This window comes from Saccoglossus kowalevskii, chromosome 1, assembly GCF_978046115.1.
Source record: "Saccoglossus kowalevskii chromosome 1, keSacKowa6.1, whole genome shotgun sequence".
Lineage (NCBI taxonomy): Eukaryota > Metazoa > Hemichordata > Enteropneusta > Harrimaniidae > Saccoglossus > Saccoglossus kowalevskii.
In genome coordinates, this window is record NC_140641.1 from 43,769,973 (window position 1) to 43,784,991 (window position 15,019).

At 36.3% G+C, this 15,019-nt stretch overlaps 1 protein-coding gene across 2 annotated transcripts in view; it reads left to right on the forward strand.

Annotated features, from left to right (window-relative positions):
• The window catches only part of LOC102807715 (uncharacterized), a 35,121-nt gene extending 27,170 nt beyond the window's left edge, over window positions 1-7,951 (forward strand). For both annotated transcript variants that reach the window (XM_085502387.1, XM_085502389.1), the window contains 4 exons: window positions 6,383-6,482; window positions 6,873-6,979; window positions 7,343-7,474; window positions 7,723-7,951. In XM_085502387.1, the coding sequence (XP_085358513.1) occupies window positions 6,383-6,482; window positions 6,873-6,979; window positions 7,343-7,474; window positions 7,723-7,845 (462 nt within the window). In that variant the 3' untranslated portion in view covers window positions 7,846-7,951. The remainder of the gene's footprint in view (window positions 1-6,382; window positions 6,483-6,872; window positions 6,980-7,342; window positions 7,475-7,722) is intronic.
• The last annotated feature ends 7,068 nt before the right edge of the window (window positions 7,952-15,019 follow it).

The following is a 15,019-nucleotide window of genomic DNA, read 5'->3' on the forward strand; positions in this document are numbered from 1 at the left end:
ACATAGGCTGGTGTTGTATTGTAATGTACATGATCATTAGTGCACATAGGCTGGTGTTGTATCGCAATGTACATGATCATTCATGCACATAGGCTGGTGTTGTATTGCAATGTACATGATAATTAGTGTACATAGGCTGGTGTTGTATCGCAATGTACATGATCATTAGTGCACATAGGCTGGTGTTGTATTGCGATGTACATGGTAATTAGTGCACATAGGCTGGTGTTGTATCGTAATGTACATGGTAATTAGTGCACATAGGCTGGTGTTGTATCGCAATGTACATGATCATTAGTGCACATAGGCTGGTGTTGTATCACAATGTACATGATCATTAGTGCACATAGGCTGGTGTTGTATTGTAATGTACATGGTAATTAGTGCACATAGGCTGGTGTTGTATCGCAATGTACATGATCATTAGTGCACATAGGCTGGTGTTGTATTGCAATGTACATGGTAATTAGTGCACATAGGCTGGTGTTGTATCGCAATGTACATGATCATTAGTGCACATAGGCTGGTGTTGTATCGCAATGTACATGATCATTAGTGCACATAGGCTGGTGTTGTATCGCAATGTACATGATCATTAGTGCACATAGGCTGGTGTTGTATCGCAATGTACATTATCATTAGTGCACATAGGCTGGTGTTGTATCGCAATGTACATTATCATTAGTGCACATATGCTGGTGTTGTATCGCAATGTACATGATAATTAGTGCACATAGGCTGGTGTTGTATCGCACGCGCAATGTACATGATCATTAGTGCACATAGGCTGGTGTTGTATCGCAATGTACATGATAATTAGTGCACATAGGCTGGTGTTGTATCGCGCGCACAATGTACATGATCATTAGTGCACATAGGCTGGTGTTGTATTGTAATGTACATGATAATTAGTGCACATAGGCTGGTGTTGTATCGCAATGTACATGATACTTAGTGCACATAGGCTGGTGTTGTATCGCAATGTACATGATCATTTAGTGCACATAGACTGGTGTTGTATTGTAATGTACATGATAATTAGTGCACAAAGGCTGGTGTTGTATCGCAATGTACATGATCATTTAGTGCACATAGGCTGGTGTTGTATCGCAATGTACATGATCATTTAGTGCACATAGGCTGGTGTTGTATCGCAATGTACATGATCATTTAGTGCACATAGGCTGGTGTTGTATTGTAATGTACATGATAATTAGTGCACATAGGCTGGTGTTGTATCGCAATGTACATGATCATTTAGTGCACATAGGCTGGTGTTGTATTGTAATGTACATGATAATTAGTGCACATAGGCTGGTGTTGTATCACAATGTACATGATCATTAGTGCACATAGGCTGGTGTATCGCAATGTACATGATAATTAGTGCACATAGGCTGGTGTATCGCAATGTACATGATAATTACTGCACATAGGCTGGTGTTGTATCGCAATGTACATGATCATTTAGTGCACATAGGCTGGTGTTGTATCGCAATGTACATGATACTTAGTGCACATAGGCTGGTGTTGTATCGCAATGTACATGATCATTTAGTGCACATAGACTGGTGTTGTATCGCAATGTACATGATACTTAGTGCACATAGGTTGGTGTTGTATCGCAATGTACATGATCATTAGTGCACATAGGCTGGTGTTGTATTGTAATGTACATGATCATTAGTGCACATAGGCTGGTGTTGTATCGCAATGTACATGATCATTCATGCACATAGGCTGGTGATGTATTGCAATGTACATGATAATTAGTGTACATAGGCTGGTGTTGTATCGCAATGTACATGATCATTAGTGCACATAGGCTGGTGTTGTATTGCGATGTACATGGTAATTAGTGCACATAGGCTGGTGTTGTATCGTAATGTACATGGTAATTAGTGCACATAGGCTGGTGTTGTATCGCAATGTACATGATCATTAGTGCACATAGGCTGGTGTTGTATCACAATGTACATGATCATTAGTGCACATAGGCTGGTGTTGTATTGTAATGTACATGGTAATTAGTGCACATAGGCTGGTGTTGTATCGCAATGTACATGATCATTAGTGCACATAGGCTGGTGTTGTATTGCAATGTACATGGTAATTAGTGCACATAGGCTGGTGTTGTATCGCAATGTACATGATCATTAGTGCACATAGGCTGGTGTTGTATCGCAATGTACATGATCATTAGTGCACATAGGCTGGTGTTGTATCGCAATGTACATGATCATTAGTGCACATAGGCTGGTGTTGTATCGCAATGTACATTATCATTAGTGCACATAGGCTGGTGTTGTATCGCAATGTACATGATACTTAGTGCACATAGGCTGGTGTTGTATCGCAATGTACATGATCATTTAGTGCACATAGACTGGTGTTGTATCGCAATGTACATGATACTTAGTGCACATAGGTTGGTGTTGTATCGCAATGTACATGATCATTAGTGCACATAGGCTGGTGTTGTATTGTAATGTACATGATCATTAGTGCACATAGGCTGGTGTTGTATCGCAATGTACATGATCATTCATGCACATAGGCTGGTGTTGTATTGCAATGTACATGATAATTAGTGTACATAGGCTGGTGTTGTATCGCAATGTACATGATCATTAGTGCACATAGGCTGGTGTTGTATTGCGATGTACATGGTAATTAGTGCACATAGGCTGGTGTTGTATCGTAATGTACATGGTAATTAGTGCACATAGGCTGGTGTTGTATCGCAATGTACATGATCATTAGTGCACATAGGCTGGTGTTGTATCACAATGTACATGATCATTAGTGCACATAGGCTGGTGTTGTATTGTAATGTACATGGTAATTAGTGCACATAGGCTGGTGTTGTATCGCAATGTACATGATCATTAGTGCACATAGGCTGGTGTTGTATTGCAATGTACATGGTAATTAGTGCACATAGGCTGGTGTTGTATCGCAATGTACATGATCATTAGTGCACATAGGCTGGTGTTGTATCGCAATGTACATGATCATTAGTGCACATAGGCTGGTGTTGTATCGCAATGTACATGATCATTAGTGCACATAGGCTGGTGTTGTATCGCAATGTACATTATCATTAGTGCACATAGGCTGGTGTTGTATCGCAATGTACATTATCATTAGTGCACATATGCTGGTGTTGTATCGCAATGTACATGATAATTAGTGCACATAGGCTGGTGTTGTATCGCACGCGCAATGTACATGATCATTAGTGCACATCGGCTGGTGTTGTATCGCAATGTACATGATAATTAGTGCACATAGGCTGGTGTTGTATCGCGCGCACAATGTACATGATCATTAGTGCACATAGGCTGGTGTTGTATTGTAATGTACATGATAATTAGTGCACATAGGCTGGTGTTGTATCGCAATGTACATGATACTTAGTGCACATAGGCTGGTGTTGTATCGCAATGTACATGATCATTTAGTGCACATAGACTGGTGTTGTATTGTAATGTACATAATAATTAGTGCACAAAGGCTGGTGTTGTATCGCAATGTACATGATCATTTAGTGCACATAGGCTGGTGTTGTATCGCAATGTACATGATCATTTAGTGCACATAGGCTGGTGTTGTATCGCAATGTACATGATCATTTAGTGCACATAGGCTGGTGTTGTATTGTAATGTACATGATAATTAGTGCACATAGGCTGGTGTTGTATCGCAATGTACATGATCATTTAGTGCACATAGGCTGGTGTTGTATTGTAATGTACATGATAATTAGTGCACATAGGCTGGTGTTGTATCACAATGTACATGATCATTAGTGCACATAGGCTGGTGTATCGCAATGTACATGATAATTACTGCACATAGGCTGGTGTTGTATCGCAATGTACATGATCATTTAGTGCACATAGGCTGGTGTTGTATCGCAATGTACATGATCATTTAGTGCACATAGACTGGTGTTGTATCGCAATGTACATGATCATTAGTGCACATAGGCTGGTGTTGTATCGCAATGTACATGATACTTTGTGCACATAGACTGGTGTTGTATCGCAATGTACATGATACTTAGTGCACATTGGCTGGTGTTGTATCGCAATGTACATGATCATTAGTGCACATAGGCTGGTGTTGTATCGCAATGTACATGATCATTAGTGCACATAGGCTGGTGTTGTATCGCAATGTACATGATCATTAGTGCACATAGGCTGGTGTTGTATCGCAATGTACATGATAATTAGTGCACATAGGCTGGTGTTGTATCGCAATGTACATGATAATTTGTGCACATAGGCTGGTGTTGTATCGCAATGTACATGATAATTAGTGCACATAGGCTGGTGTTGTATTGCAATGTACATGATCATTAGTGCACATAGGCTGGTGTTGTATCGCAATGTACATGATCATTAGTGCACATAGGCTGGTGTTGTATCACAATGTACATGATCATTAGTGCACATAGGCTGGTGTTGTATCGCAATGTACATGATCATTAGTGCACATAGGCTGGTGTTGTATTGCAATGTACATGATCATTAGTGCACATAGGCTGGTGTTGTATCGCAATGTACATGATCATTAGTGCACATAGGCTGGTGTTGTATCGCAATGTACATGATAATTAGTGCACATAGGCTGGTGTTGTATCGCAATGTACATGATCATTAGTGCACATAGGCTGGTGTTGTATCGCAATGTACATGATCATTAGTGCACATAGGCTGGTGTTGTATCGCAATGTACTTGATAATTAGTGCACATAGGCTGGTGTTGTATCGCGCGCGCAATGTACATGATCATTAGTGCACATAGGCTGGTGTTGTATCGCAATGTACATGATAATTAGTGCACATAGGCTGGTGTTGTATTGCGCGCACAATGTACATGATCATTAGTGCACATAGGCTGGTGTTGTATCGCAATGTACATGATAATTAGTGCACATAGGCTGGTGTTGTATCGCAATGTACATGATAATTAGTGCACATGGGCTGGTGTTGTATCGCAATGTACATGATAATTAGTGCACATAGGCTGGTGTTGTATCGCAATGTACATGATAATTACTGCACATAGGCTGGTGTATCGCAATGTACATGATAATTAGTGCACATAGGCTGGTGTATCACAATGTACATGATACTTAGTGCACATAGGTTGGTGTTGTATCGCAATGTACATGATAATTAGTGCACATAGGCTGGTGTTGTATCGCAATGTACATGATAATTAGTGCACATAGGTTGGTGTTGTATCGCAATGTACATGATACTTAGTGCACATAGGTTGGTGTTGTATCACATTGTACATGATCATTACTGCACATAGGCTGGTGTTGTATCGCAATGTACATGATAATTAGTGCACATAGGCTGGTGTTGTATTGCAATGTACATGATAATTAGTGCACATAGGCTGGTGTTGTATCGCAATGTACATGATAATTAGTGCACATAGGCTGGTGTTGTATCGCAATGTACATGATAATTAGTGCACATAGGCTGGTGTTGTATCGCAATGTACATGATAATTAGTGCACATAGGCTGGTGTATCGCAATGTACATGATAATTAGTGCACATAGGCTGGTGTTGTATCGCAATGTACATGATACTTAGTGCACATAGGTTGGTGTTGTATCGCAATGTACATGATAATTAGTGCACATAGGCTGGTGTTGTATCGCAATGTACATGATAATTAGTGCACATAGGCTGGTGTTGTATCGCAATGTACATGATACTTAGTGCACATAGGCTGGTGTTGTATCGCAATGTACATGATAATTAGTGCACATAGGCTGGTGTTGTATTGTAATGTACATGATAATTAGTGCACATAGGCTGGTGTTGTATCGCAATGTACATGATACTTAGTGCACATAGGCTGGTGTTGTATTGCAATTTATGCTTGGATTCAGCAAATCATTATGAGCTACTAGAAGTAATTACAAATTACCCATAATACCTGATACCTATCTGAAATAATTGCATTTTTAATTAGCCATAATATCTGTTGCATACATTATCTACATATTAAATTTTCTGGGTGTGTACTGGGTTACATTGTATATAGAGCAGCACAGTACAGCATTGCATCCAAAGCTTCATGCATGAGTTTGACTTACCGTGAACATGACTATCTTTTTTATATTTGAGGAAGTCCTTTCTATGTTTCTTGGTGAAATAATAGTTGCAAAGTGTTATTTACCGAGTTCTGTTTCATAAAGTATGGAGTTCACAAGATTCCTTTGTATAAAATAGTGCTTAGAGTTTGGAGTTTCTGGAATGAAATAATTTTAGTAAAAGAAAATACAGCAACATTACAAAATGACATCAAAAAATTCAAAAAAATGTATTAATTTATTTTCTCTATCACAGGATATATTGAGAGTAAGACAGTCAATATCAAGATTGAATGGTCCAATTGCTAGAATGACCTCATTATGTGTTGTAAACTTTGCTGAACTCACTGTCATTGGTATGTTCCAAATTAGTCAATGTTAAAACAAAAATAGAGACTTGTAGATTCGATTCACCTGTGCGTACAATATATCTGTATATCTGTCTATACCTTATATAATTGTCCTAATCATGTTTAGACAAAAGTACATCACATATCATTTCACTCATATGCACATGTATTCATTTTGAGATTGAATTACAGATTGCTGAATATCAGCCATTTAAGTGCAGAAATTGCATCAAAGTTTAGCATTTTAGAATAATATGTCAGCCATGAATGGATAAATTAAATAAGATTATTATACATATTACGATTACATTACATATATGATATAAATGTCTGTGCATTCATTTAGCAATCTAATACATTATGACTTGCTGGTGGTAAATTGTATTTTTATTTCAGGTCTGTGTTTACTTATTCTCAACAAATTTACTGAGACATTAGTATGGCTATATAGAGGATTTTTTGTTCTGGTTTGGATTGTTTACTTATTATTTCCTTTAATACAGGTTAGTATTATTGTATGGGCATAATTTACTGGAGGATTGACCTATGACCTATGATCAGAGGGTGTATAGTTTATTACTTCTAGCTCATCATAAACAGACTAATGGCTATTTTTTCCCCAAAAACATGCAAACGGTTTCTCAGGCAATTGCCTGAGCCAATTTGAATTTGGTATAAACATTACACATGATGAGTTTTGTGATTTGATTCAAACTGGTTGACTGGCTTATGTGTGAGGTATGCAATTTTGTGTGATGTGAAAATGAACTTTGCTGAACAAGATGTGTCCAAATTATCAGAACCATTCATTATATATTTTATGAAATATAAAAAAATGTGTCATATCTTAATTTATTTGTTTACAGGCAGCAAGACTGAATTCTCATTGTGAGCGATTTAAGCATGCTGCCCTCGAAGTCAGAGTATTTGGTTATCAAAATTGTACTGTGGAAGACCTGGATTCATTTCTTTTATTCTTGTCATCAACTAAATTCTCAGTAAGTTTTATCAAATTCAGGCCATAGGATAATTATTTACTACTATACTGACTATCATTGTAGAAACCACAATAACTTCAGATGATATATTAAGACCATTGCTTCCTTCTGCAATTGCAAGAAATTGCTTCCACAAGTAGTTGGTACTTTTCTTTCAGATGTCTGGTGTTTAACTTATAAAAGATTACTTTGAAAAAATACCAACAAGGACTTGTCATTTTCAATTATTTGTTATTCTTCTTTTTCAGGCCAAGTTATTCCATATTCCTGTGAAGCCATCCTATTTACTTGGTATTACTGTCTTATCCACATTTACAATGCTTATATTGTTACAAACTGGTGTTATAGGGGAATCACATTTATTTTTTTGAAATATTGTTTTTAACATTATTTAGTTTTCTAGTAATTTATTTTAAATGTATGCCCTGAGTTGTTCACTCAAGTGTAATAATAAAGGGAATTTAGTTAACAACATAATTATGATATGACAGTACGTTTAGACTACATCACAGAACCAAACCTAAAATTGTGTCCTCATGGTATGCCTTATGTACAACAGCTGGTCAGGACATTTCTATGAAGTACTACAGTTGCTGACAGTCTATTGCCACCACGACTAATTAGTTAATTAGTTCACGACTAATGCTGCTCATTGATCATCGCTCACTTATTTTCTGTTGTGACAACATTGTTTTATTAACTTGGGACATGTATGTGTACAAGAATTTAGTTGTCTTAAAATCAGCTTAGAACATTTCGTCTAAAATGGAAACTAACATCATTTCTAATTATTTACCATAAAAGACTAAATTTGAGAGAAAACATCTAGGTGTTTTTTTGAAATGATTGAAATAAATTTAGGACATTTAAAAAAAATACTATCAAATTCCTGATCACCGATGTATACATTTAATAGCAATTATTTGTTGTCACTGCACATGAACACAAAGCATAAACACATGTGACCTTCTTTTAGGCATATTCAAATCATACTTGCGATGGCACTATAATTTACTGATAGTAAGAGGAGTGTCCAAGTCTTGTATATGTGATGTTTGGTGTGTGAATATAATAATTAACACATTATAATTGAAAACTCATTAATTACTTGTACCATTACTCCAACTGAGAAGAATATAGATAATTAATTTTTAGCTCCGCTGTCGACTTTGTCGAGCAGAGCTTATCATATGAGTGATTGTCCGTCGTCGTCCGTGTCAATGTTTTACTTTTTCGACTTCTTCTTGAAAACTACTAGCCTGAATGCTTTGATACTTGGTGTATATGTACCTTGAGTAGACCTCTCTTAGGTTTGTTCATTTCATGTTGATATCTTTAATTCTCTAATTTTGGTCAATATTTTTGTCATTTTTGGTAAAAAGTGATATTTTTGACTTCTTGTTAAAAACTGCAAGTCCAATTGCTTTGATATTACATATATAGGTACTATATGTGGACCTCTCTCAGATTTGTTGATTTTGTAATGATATCTTTAATTCTCTAATTTTGGTGAATATTTTTGTCATTTTTAGTAAAAAGTGATATTTTCCACTTCTTGTTAAAAACCGCAAGTCCAATTGCTTTGATATTACATATATAGGTACTACATGTGGACCTCTTTCAGATTTGTTAATTTTGTGGCGATATCTTTAATTCTCTAATTTTGGTGATAATTTTTGTCATTTTTGGTAAAAAGTGATATTTTCGACTTCTTGTTAAAAACCGCAAGTCCAATTGCTTTGATATTACATATATAGGTACTACATGTGGACCTATTTCAGATTTGTTAATTTTGTAGTGATATTTTCAATTATTTAATTTTGATGATTATTTTTGTCATTGTTGGTGAAAAGTGATATTTTTGACTCCTTGTTGAAAACAGCAAGTCCCATTGCTTTGATACTATACATATTGTTCATTTTCTAATGATATCTTCTGTTCTTTAATTGAAATGTGCATTGCTAACAGCGGAGCTATCTCAGCCGACAGGCTGCTTGTTTGAAATTAATTTCAGCTTTAACTACCGCTGTAAGTAAAATAATTTTGTTATATGAAACAACAATTTTCATCGATTTTCGAAATGATTTGTCGTAACATTTAAAAGTATTATTGGCAGACAATGAGCTTATACAAAACTTGTATACAAAATGGTTTACTACAGCGGTCAGAACCTAGTTATTCTGTAAAGATTAAACCGAGGCAATGACCAAATGCATGATGGCGACAAAGACGAGAAAGTCGCAAGATTAATGTACACTGGAAACTAATGAAGACGGATTGTACGAATAGCCAGTTCTATATAATACTATATGTGGAGGAGCACGTCGAGCCATTATTAGTGTACTAATTATTTGAAATCTCCTGACACTGATTCTCGGATGAAGTCATTTATACTTTGGCGTGTTTGCCGTGGACCAAAGAGGTTATGGCTTTGTTATCATAATTAAAGACTAAGACTAAAGACTAAAAAAACACCTGGATTAGGGGATAACACTTTTGGCCATATATGCCATCACGCAGGTTAAATAAACCAGGAATCTACTGTGGTAAATGGTTACGTACTATGTCATGTCAGTGGATGGAAAGGTTGTTTGTTGTCAGTTGGATATACTTCAGTAAGCTCATACAGTGCCGGATCAATTTGTTTTTGTATAATATAAAAAAACTTAGTCTGGTGATTTTAAAGTTTGGACCCCCCCCCCATAAAAAAATCCTGTATCCGCCCCTGTCATATAGTTTCAATAAATGGTTAACAAAAACCTCCCCGGAACTTATTGATTGGTGCACATCTAAAAGTAGTACCGCGAACATAATTTATTTGTCACAAAATGATTCTTTAACACAATACCTCCCAGATCAGTGATACAACGCTTTGCCTGTTGATCAAGCAATAACAACATATTAAATGTAATATTTGTCTGCACTGAGGGCTAGATCACTTATGAATGACAAATTTGGAAACAAATCAGTCCTTATAGAGTAGTTGGTATTCGAAGTGGAAAACTGGATCTTTTGGCAAGTAGGGTTGTGGTTCAATCGGATGCAATGGAAACTATGGTTACCAATGTTGAATGTGAATGTCTAATATTATAGGTAGCGACATTTGTGGATTTTATATGGTGAAAAACTGAAATTGTTCAAAGCAGATTTTGGCGATTCATACTAAAGTTACATAAACACTGCATCCAATTTGACTACCAGAGGAGAACCTTGAAGAGTTACAATCTGCAGTTATAGATCATTCAAAGTTATTAAGTACTTGTTTCGTCTATTATTATCTTTGTCGTTTGCCTCACAAATCCCATTTGTTCCTATATGCAGAAGCCGAAAACAATTGTGGGCTTTGGAAGTAAAAATGTTATCTTCAGGAATGAGCGATGCTTCGCATATCCAAAGAGTGGATGCCAATTAGTTTGTTTACCTGTTTACCTATTTACATATGCTGTTCAGATATCAGCGAATAGCATGCTAACTTGGCTATATGTGAAAAGCTAGTTCTGTATTTGAAATGCAAATTTGCGTTGTTGCTTTCGAATTAGAAAAATAATATAGATCAACTGTCACAACAGTATCAGTATTTTCTGCATTTTAACCTGTGTTATGAATGCAATTTATATATAATTTGTTCACTGTATTGACATAAGATGTGATTGTATACCTAAGTGACATGTTTTACACAAACAAATTTGTATTTAATCCCGCCTGGCATGTAATATATCAGTAGATACCAAGAAAAAGACAATTATGAATTCAACTAATAATATGCATCACATCAAATAGTTTTATTTGCCTAATAACATGTATCCTTTCCATGGTTCTCTGGAAATTGACTGATGACAAACACTGTATTAATAGAACACAGATATAGTCATGGCGTCTGCAAATGTAGTATCTGAAAAATACAATGGGAACAAATAAAACCGTTATCTGTATCTGCACATTCACCATTTCAAGTAACACAAAAATCCACATTTTCTTAGTGATGTTTTACCTGTCATGCTGTTCCAATTCGAAGCCGTGTCTCTTGTACTATACAGAATAGTTGGTCTATTGACTGTCCGGTTTTCCCAATCACAAATATCTAATACATTTTCTATTATCACAAACCAGCCTGAATCATGTTGACAGTTTGTTGTGTTCTGGAAAGCTGAAAATCCATGGTCACGTCTAGCAATAGAACACGCAATGTCAATGTTCCATTTATGTTCACCTTGAACAATGTCTTATTCACATGGCAACTCTAATTCACATGACAGTTCTAATTATTCTCCATATATTTAAAATAGCACACTTCTATGCATGATGGAAATGGGGATCAAAACTATACCATATGGGGATGTGAATAACCAACCCATTCAATATATATGATTAAAAGCTGTAATATTAATGGTGTGAATGTTAAGGGGGTTGGTCATTATTCAAATTAAAGAAAGGTTAAAAAAAAGAGGAAATTCTAGGGATATATATGGAAATATTACAGAGATTATACATATTGCGATATTAGTTTTAACATACATTTAATATTGCAGCAAAATTACATTAACTACTCTATACATCATCACCTGCACCGTAATAACCACGTTTTAATGCACCGTAACAATAACCACGTTTTAATGTACCGTAACAATAACCACGTTTTAATGCACCGTAACAATAACCACGTTTTAATGCACCGTAACAATAACCACGTTTTAATGCACCGTAACAATAACCACGTTTTAATGTACCGTAACAATAACCACGTTTTAATGCACCGTAACAATAACCACGTTTTAATGCACCATAACAATAACCACGTTTTAATGCACCGTAACAATAAACACGTTTTAATGCACCGTAACAATAACCACGTTTTAATGCGAACAAAAATACTTTTCCAATACTTCTTCACTAATTACTAAATGACAACGTTTTAAAGCATTGATACTGTCAATCACGAATGAATTTTACTTGACTCTGTAGAAGTGATTTATGTTATTGCTACCTGAGACCACGTACCACACCATAGCACAATGCATGATAGGATCTGCAACACCTTTACTTTGATTTGAAATCTATCGTGATTGTCAGCTGTCCATATGTGTCAATGCAGGCAGGGTGAGATACGTAAATGAAGAAGAGTTTGATTTCTATTTAAATTTCACTTGCATTGTGATTTTGAATTTGATTGAATTTTGATTTTCATTTGCATTTTTTAGTTCTGAATCGCATTGACCTTGAATTGTTATTTGACAATTTTACAATTCGTTTACCTCTGGTTGCGGGTGTGATACTTGAACAATAATGAACGAACGAACAGCCAACCCATAATAGACACGCATAAGCTGGTATTGATAATACATAGCAAGTCAATAGCTAGCAGTCGGTGAATTTTATGACTTCGCGAATACTTTGTCACCAACTGACCGTTGATGAATATAACAAGATGCCATGCTATATTCCAATATTCCAACTTTCTGAACAATGGCTGCAGTTAAGGGGCGGTGGTCGTTGCGTTGCGCATGTGCAACATTTGTGTTGATAAATGTTGATTTCCCGCAATCCAATACGCTCTTCTAATGGAAATCACAAGTATGACGTTTGACCTGGGCGCGACTTGTACTAATTACCACCAGTGACTCATTCGATACCTTCTAACCAGCTAAAATAACTAGTTAAAGTTTGGTAACGTCTCAGTTTGTATACAAAATCTGTGTTACCAATCTTTGTTTATATGAGACCCTTATATCTCGCGCATGCGTGGCGCGCCGACTATCGCCCTTTAAGATGCGCTGCATTTACTGCTAGTAGCCACCGAGACAAAAGTGTGATCACTCCATTATTTTGACGTTGAAATACATTTATACGGTTATGGTAGACCCATGGACTCGCGAAATATTACGAAGACATCCAGGTTAGAGTATGTTGTACGCTGTTTTCACCACTACTCTATGTCTATCCAGTCCATTGGCGGATCTGGCATACGCCTACTCGCCGACCTACCTACGCCTACTCGCCGACCTACCTACGCCTACTCGCCGACCTAAACTTGGTAAGTATTCTCCAGACTTTCAGTGGCGTGACAAATATTTCAATCCTAGTTGTTATTTAGTTGCCAACACCCGAATTGCCAATGCTGCTAAGGAGGAGGGGATGATGTAGCCAGTACGACGAGTCTGACACCCATCACTTATTAGTCGTCCGTTCACTGAAAAGTTAAACGGCGATAATCGTCGCGCCGTGTGCTGTTCGATATGGAACTCATATCGACGTACACAGCGCATGTAAAATACATGAAATTCGAACACTCGCTACGCGACGACCACCGCCCTTTGAACGCCGTAAAATTAAAATTATTGTCGTATGAATGTATCGAATCTAGTTTGTGATCTGTGATTGAAATTACATTATTGAAATAAATAACGTAACTTTATTACACAACTTAACGTTCTTGGGAACAGTAAGGTAACTATAGCAATCAAATGTAAAAACATAAACTCAAAAAGTGAAATGAAGGAATACAGATAAGTAGTAAAATCTGTCAGTTCATTCTGACATTTTCTCTCAATGTTTTGTTAAAGGTAATGACATTGGTAATCCTGCTTTAAAATGTCTGACACATAATTTAAGTCTCACAAGTGCACTTTAGTATATGGGTTGGCGGTTTGTCTATTATTGCTGAAGTATTACGTCCGCATGAAAACACGAATATAAATGAAAGTAAGTGCCAACAACTCAAAATTCAAACTCGCTTACCCGTGACGATCTCCGACATTCATAACAACTGATGAGTTTTGTTGCAAATCAAGCCATGTAGAAGTAATTATTCGTTCAGAAGTATACCAACTATTCTTGCTGCTACCATTAGCATCAAATACAATAGAGGAAACTTGATCGTTATTTTTGAACAAGGAGAGTTTCACCTATTAATGCAACATGTAATACGAATGCTAATACACATTTTTAAATATCGTAACATTTTATTTTTCCACAATCTACCACTCTCACATATTGTTATCTGTCGGACGATTTTTTGTATTATCGTTTCTTTCAACTTGTACTTGGTGAAATAGAATAACATCCCACCCCTACACATATATACACGTTGCAGATTACCATATACTTCCTAACCGTTCCAATGAATTACGTTTGCTGATTGTTTCCGATGACATACTGGTGAGTTCGATTAATTTGTTTATTTGAATACTACTTACATATTGAATATTCAGCGAATCCCACTCCTGTACGCGGACGCTCTTATAATTTCCTGTCCCATTTATAGATTTATCAGATGTACTACCCGTGGAGTCCGTACTTAACCATAGTTTATGTAGATTCACACCACTCTCAGAAACACCCCTAAATAGAATGTCCCATTCTATATATATATATCGCGAAAAAAAGTAAGAATTTACATTTTTGTTGAGATATGAATTCGGTGACACAAACAATAAATCATCATATCAGAATGAATGTAACATATATTTGCAACATTTGTGGAAAAAAAAAACTAGTTATTGTATATTAATAAATGAATACACTTTTACAATGAGTCGCCCCTTGTCG